General features: G+C 52.1%; 1 protein-coding gene across 1 annotated transcript; it reads left to right on the top strand.

The window, feature by feature from the left end:
* Window positions 1-2,291: 2,291 nt before the first annotated feature.
* Window positions 2,292-4,549, top strand: LOC121856934 (hepatic lectin-like). Its single transcript, XM_042352716.1, has 5 exons — window positions 2,292-2,535; window positions 2,764-2,928; window positions 3,094-3,288; window positions 3,617-3,753; window positions 4,100-4,549. The coding sequence occupies exons 1-5, from the start codon at window positions 2,478-2,480 to the stop codon at window positions 4,304-4,306; spliced, it is 762 nt and encodes a 253-aa protein (XP_042208650.1). The 5' UTR covers window positions 2,292-2,477; the 3' UTR covers window positions 4,307-4,549.

Raw genomic sequence — 4,549 nt, 5'->3', positions numbered from 1 at the left:
CCCACCCCCACGCCCCCACCCCAACATGCACAATAGCCTCGTGGTGTCGATCTAGTGGCGTCCTAAGACAGGGGGAACAAGCCTGTGGGGTGATAACCTGCGCTACTTCCTGAGCTTTGGTTAATGAGGGGGGGAGGGGAGAGGTCAAGGTGGGCAGGGGGAGGGGAGGTGAGGGGTCAAGGTGGGCAGGGGGGTGAGGAGAGTGGTGGGTGAATGTGGGAGGGTAGGTAAGGTGGGGAGGGGTGGGGGGGTGGGGGAAGGTGGGGAGGGTAGGTGAGGGGAGTGGTGGGAGGTGGGTGAAGGTGGGGAGGGTATGTTAGGTGGGAGTGGTGGGAGGTGGAGGTTTGGGGGAGCTGTTTGGGAGGGTGGAGGGGGTTAAGACGACAAGGGGGATAGAAGTGGAGGGGGGTGGAGGCTGGGGGGTGTAGATGCTGGGTAGAGGCGGAGGTGGGGTGTAGGAGAGGGTCGATGGGGTTGGCAGCCAGAGGAAGCCTTTATATAATTAATGGGTGAGATGGAAGGTAACTGAGGAGGAGGAGGAGGAAGAGGAAGAAGAAGATGAAGAAGAGTAGAAGGAGGAGGAGGAGGAGGAGGAGGAGGAAGAAAGGATGAGGATGAACAGGAAGAGGAGGAGGAGGAGGAAGGTCAGAACACTGTCAACAATGGACTCGGTGTTACTATGATGTTGCTGGGATGTTATGGTCGCCGTGTGGTGGAAGGGCGTGGGTGAGGGCATGAAGCTTCCTGTGGGCGTGGGTGAGGACATAGAGCTTCCTGTGGGCGTGGGAGAGGGCGTGGGGCTTCCTGTGGGCGTGGGTGAGGACATAGGGCTTCCTGTGGGCGTGGGAGAGGGCGTGGGGCTTCCTGTGGGCTTGGGTGAGGGCGTGGGGATTCCTGTGGGTGTGGGTGAGGGCGTGGAGCTTCCTGGTATATATCGTTCTCAAAGCCGTCTTGTATCTCTCTCTCTCTCTCTCTCTCTCTCTCTCTCTCTCTCTCTCTCTCTCTCTCTCTCTCTCTCTCTCTCTCTCCTTTAATCTAGTCAGCAGAGAAGAGCTAACAGACAGACAGACAGACAGACAGACATACAGACAAACAGACAGACAGACAGACAGACAGACAGACCGACAGAGAACACAGTCTTTGGTGAAGTAGACCATTTCCTGAGTGTAATCATCAGCCATTGTGTACCACCTGGTGATTCCCATGAGCGTCGTGTGGTACGTGGCGTCGTGTGGTACGTGGTGTCGTGTGGTACGTGCCGTCTTGTGGTACGTGGGTCGTCGTGTGGTACGTGGTGTCGTGGTACGTGTGTCTTGTGTACGATGGTGGTCGTGGTACGTGCCGTCGTGCCGTCGTGTGGCATACGTGTGTGGTACGTGGCGTGGCGTCGTGGTACGTGGTGTCGTGTGGTACGTGCCGACGTGTGGTACGTGCCGTCGTGTGGACGTGTCCGACGTGTGTGGTGGTACGTGGCGTCGTGGTACGTGCCGTCGTGTGGTACGTGCCGACGTGGTACGCGTGGTGTGCGTCGTGTGGTACGTGCCGACGTGTGGTACGTGCCGTCGTGTGGTACGTGCCGTCGTGTGGTGTGGTACGTGCGTCGTGTGGTACGTACGTGGTACGTGCCGTCGTGTGGAACGTGCCGTGGTACGTGCCGTCGTGGTGGGTACGTGCCCGTACGTGCCGTCACGTCGTGTACGTGCGTGGACGTGTGGTACGTGCCGTCGTGTGGTACGTGCCGTCGTGTGGTACGTGCCGTCGTGTGGTACGTGGCGTCGTGTGGTACGTGGCGTCGTGTGGTACGTTTCATCGAATTTACCAGAGCTGTCAGGATAAGTTTGCACTCTACACTCTCTGACTTGCATGACAACGAGAGACAGACAGACAGACAGACAGACAGACAGCGAGACAGGATACGGCTGGCTGCCCTCACATGAAACTAATAGTAATATCTTAAGTACTTTGAGCGTGGCATCATCTGCGACCCTTCAGAAAAATAAAAAATTCTCCTCCTTGAAATGGACGGGTGAGAACGTAGTCATCTGCCACACATGAGCTGCAACACACACACACACACACACACACACACGTCACCTCTCATCAGAAGACGCCGCCGTAAGGACAGCCGCCTCTCTTATCACATAAATTACAGAGACCGCGGGGGGGGGTACTGAAGTGACATTGGGAAGACTGGTGATAAGGCGGTGAGGGGGGGGGATTAGGGGGTTGGGGGAAGGGGGAGGGGATTATCAAGGTTCGAGTCTCCTTATAAAACGGCGGCAGTCCACGACTCTAGCAATTTCAACAGCAATTTCTACGGCGTCAAGTGAACTGCTGTTTGAGGCTCCCTACTGTTGTTTGAGGCTTCCTCCTATTGCTGTTTTAGGCTCCGAACTGCTGTTTGAGGTTCCCTACTGCTGGTTGAGGCTCCTTGCTGTAATAAAGAGTCTCTGGTTCGGCTCGTGAGAAGACTCTAGATGGAGACACTGGTTCTAAGGACGGCGCTCCTCTTCACAGTGTTTCTCCTGTGTTCCGGTGAGTGGCCCCGTACAGATAGATAGATAAACAGATAGATAGACAGATAGATAAACAGATAGATAGACAGATAGATAGACAGATAGATAGACAGATAGATAGATAATGCAATGCTCCTAAAAAAAATTATTACAGATTTATTTCAACAAGAACCTCCTCTACTAACCTAACCTAACCTGACCTAACCTAACCTAACCGAACCTGACCATATGAACTCTTTATAACCAGCTGAGGAGGAGTACACGGATGGTTGGCCATTCAGCACTACCACTGAAGGCTCTTGTCCCAGTGGCTTCTATAAGTGTCGCTTCACAGACGATTGCATACACAACTACGAGATATGTGATGGCTTCTATGACTGCCCGTATGGTGACGATGAGGAGAACTGTTTCAGTGAGTAATAATATAATCTTATACCTATTGTCTCTATCTGCTGTATCCGATTTACAACTTTAAAAACATCATTGACTTTATTTTTTTTTTATCGTGTTATAACAGAAGAGTTCATTATATATTCTTATAGGGTTAAATAACTCAGGAAAAACTGATTCATTACAGGAACCACCGAGCCTCCCATAAACGTCTGTCAGGAGCCATTTGAGTTGGTGGGTGAACGTTGTGTGTTCATCGACCCGTTTACAGACCTGTCCTGGCATGAGAGCAAATACATGTGTGAGAAGCTGAACGCTGACTTGATTTCCATCGATTCTCTGGCCCTCTACGGTTCATTGTTGGAGTTTATCAGGGAGAAAGGTAGGTGTTGGGTTGAGGTGGGAGAGGGGTGTTGGGTTGAGGTGGGAGGGGGCTGTTGGGTTGAGGTGGGAGGGTGATGGGTTGAGGTGGGAGGGTGATGGGTTGAGGTGGGAGGGGGGTGGAGAAGTGTGAAGGGATGCTTAGTGGTGAGGGTGAGGTGAGAAGGTGAGGAGGGTGAGGTGAGGAGGGTGAGATGAGGAGGGTGAGATGAGAAAGGGTGGCAGTCATGTGAGGCAGAGGTGAGGAGGGTGAAGGAGGGACCTAGAGTATCTCACAGTTGGTCGCCGTGTCCGCCTACAGACCTAACCTAACCTAACCTAACCTACAGATCTCACCAGTCACGACTACTGGATCGGCGCCACTGACGAGGTGACCGAGGGCAACTGGGTATGGGAGAACGGGAAACAAATGCAGATGGGCTCCCCGCTGTGGTCCATCTACTGTAACTATAATGATTATCAGCAGGTGAGGCGAGGTCGTCTAGTCTAACTCTCTGTGTGTGTGTGTGTGTGTGTGTGTGTGTGTGTGTGTGTGTGTGTGTGTGTGTGTGTGTGTGTGTGTGTGTGTGTGTGTGTGTGTGTGTGAGTCTTCTCCTCTGGCTCTCTGTCTCTTAGTTCATTTTAAGTTACCACAGTTTCCATATATGATCTTCTATACCCTGCCTCCCCCTCCCCCTCTCTCTCCCTCCCCCTCCCCCTCTCTCTCCCTCCGTCCCTTTAACAGTCCTTCAGTGTGCTCTCAACCTGTCTCTCTCACCTCTCAACCTGTCTCTCTCACCTCTCAACCTGTCTCTCTCACTTACCCCCGGCAGGAACCTCTTGCATCTGAAGGTGATGACAAAGACTGCGCCTTCCTTGAGAAAATAAGGTTTTACTACGTAGATGACGACAAATGTGATCAACCCAAGGGCGCCATCTGTGAGGTACCTTTGTATCACTCGGGACCAAGAGCTAACCAGCCAGGCGACTCATCCCAACAAGTTAAGGAAGAAGGAAGTAAGAACGACCTACAAGATTAAGGAGAAACACGAGAAGAGAAAATATTATTAATTCCTCAGAAAAATGACAGTAGAGGCGAGGCAAGGACATACACAGGAACACTCTACTATGAAGTAACCTAACCTAACCTAACTACCATGTACTGTACTGTAGTAGTGAGGAGAGAGTGAGGAGTGAGAGAAGATTACCCTTCCCCACTCTCCTTCGTTCCTTCCACTAGTAACCTGATTTGTAGTATGACATTAAATAAAACACATAAATCA

The sequence above is a fragment of the Homarus americanus genome, unplaced genomic scaffold, assembly GCF_018991925.1.
Source record: "Homarus americanus isolate GMGI-L3 unplaced genomic scaffold, GMGI_Hamer_2.0 scaffold44060, whole genome shotgun sequence".
Lineage (NCBI taxonomy): Eukaryota > Metazoa > Arthropoda > Malacostraca > Decapoda > Nephropidae > Homarus > Homarus americanus.
The sequence above is the reverse complement of the archived record's forward strand: the minus strand, read 5'-3'. Positions and strand labels throughout refer to the sequence as shown.

What these genes read in the sequence shown, in the direction of transcription:
- LOC121856934 (XM_042352716.1), top strand. Translation starts at nt 2,478, where the DNA reads ATGGAGACACTGGTTCTAAGGACGGCGCTCCTCTTCACAGTGTTTCTC. An exon ending in AGTGTTTCTCCTGTGTTCCG is followed by an intron (nt 2,536 to 2,763) that starts GTGAGTGGCCCC and finishes CTTTATAACCAG; the next exon opens with CTGAGGAGGAGTACACGGAT. An exon ending in ACTATAATGATTATCAGCAG is followed by an intron (nt 3,754 to 4,099) that starts GTGAGGCGAGGT and finishes TACCCCCGGCAG; the next exon opens with GAACCTCTTGCATCTGAAGG.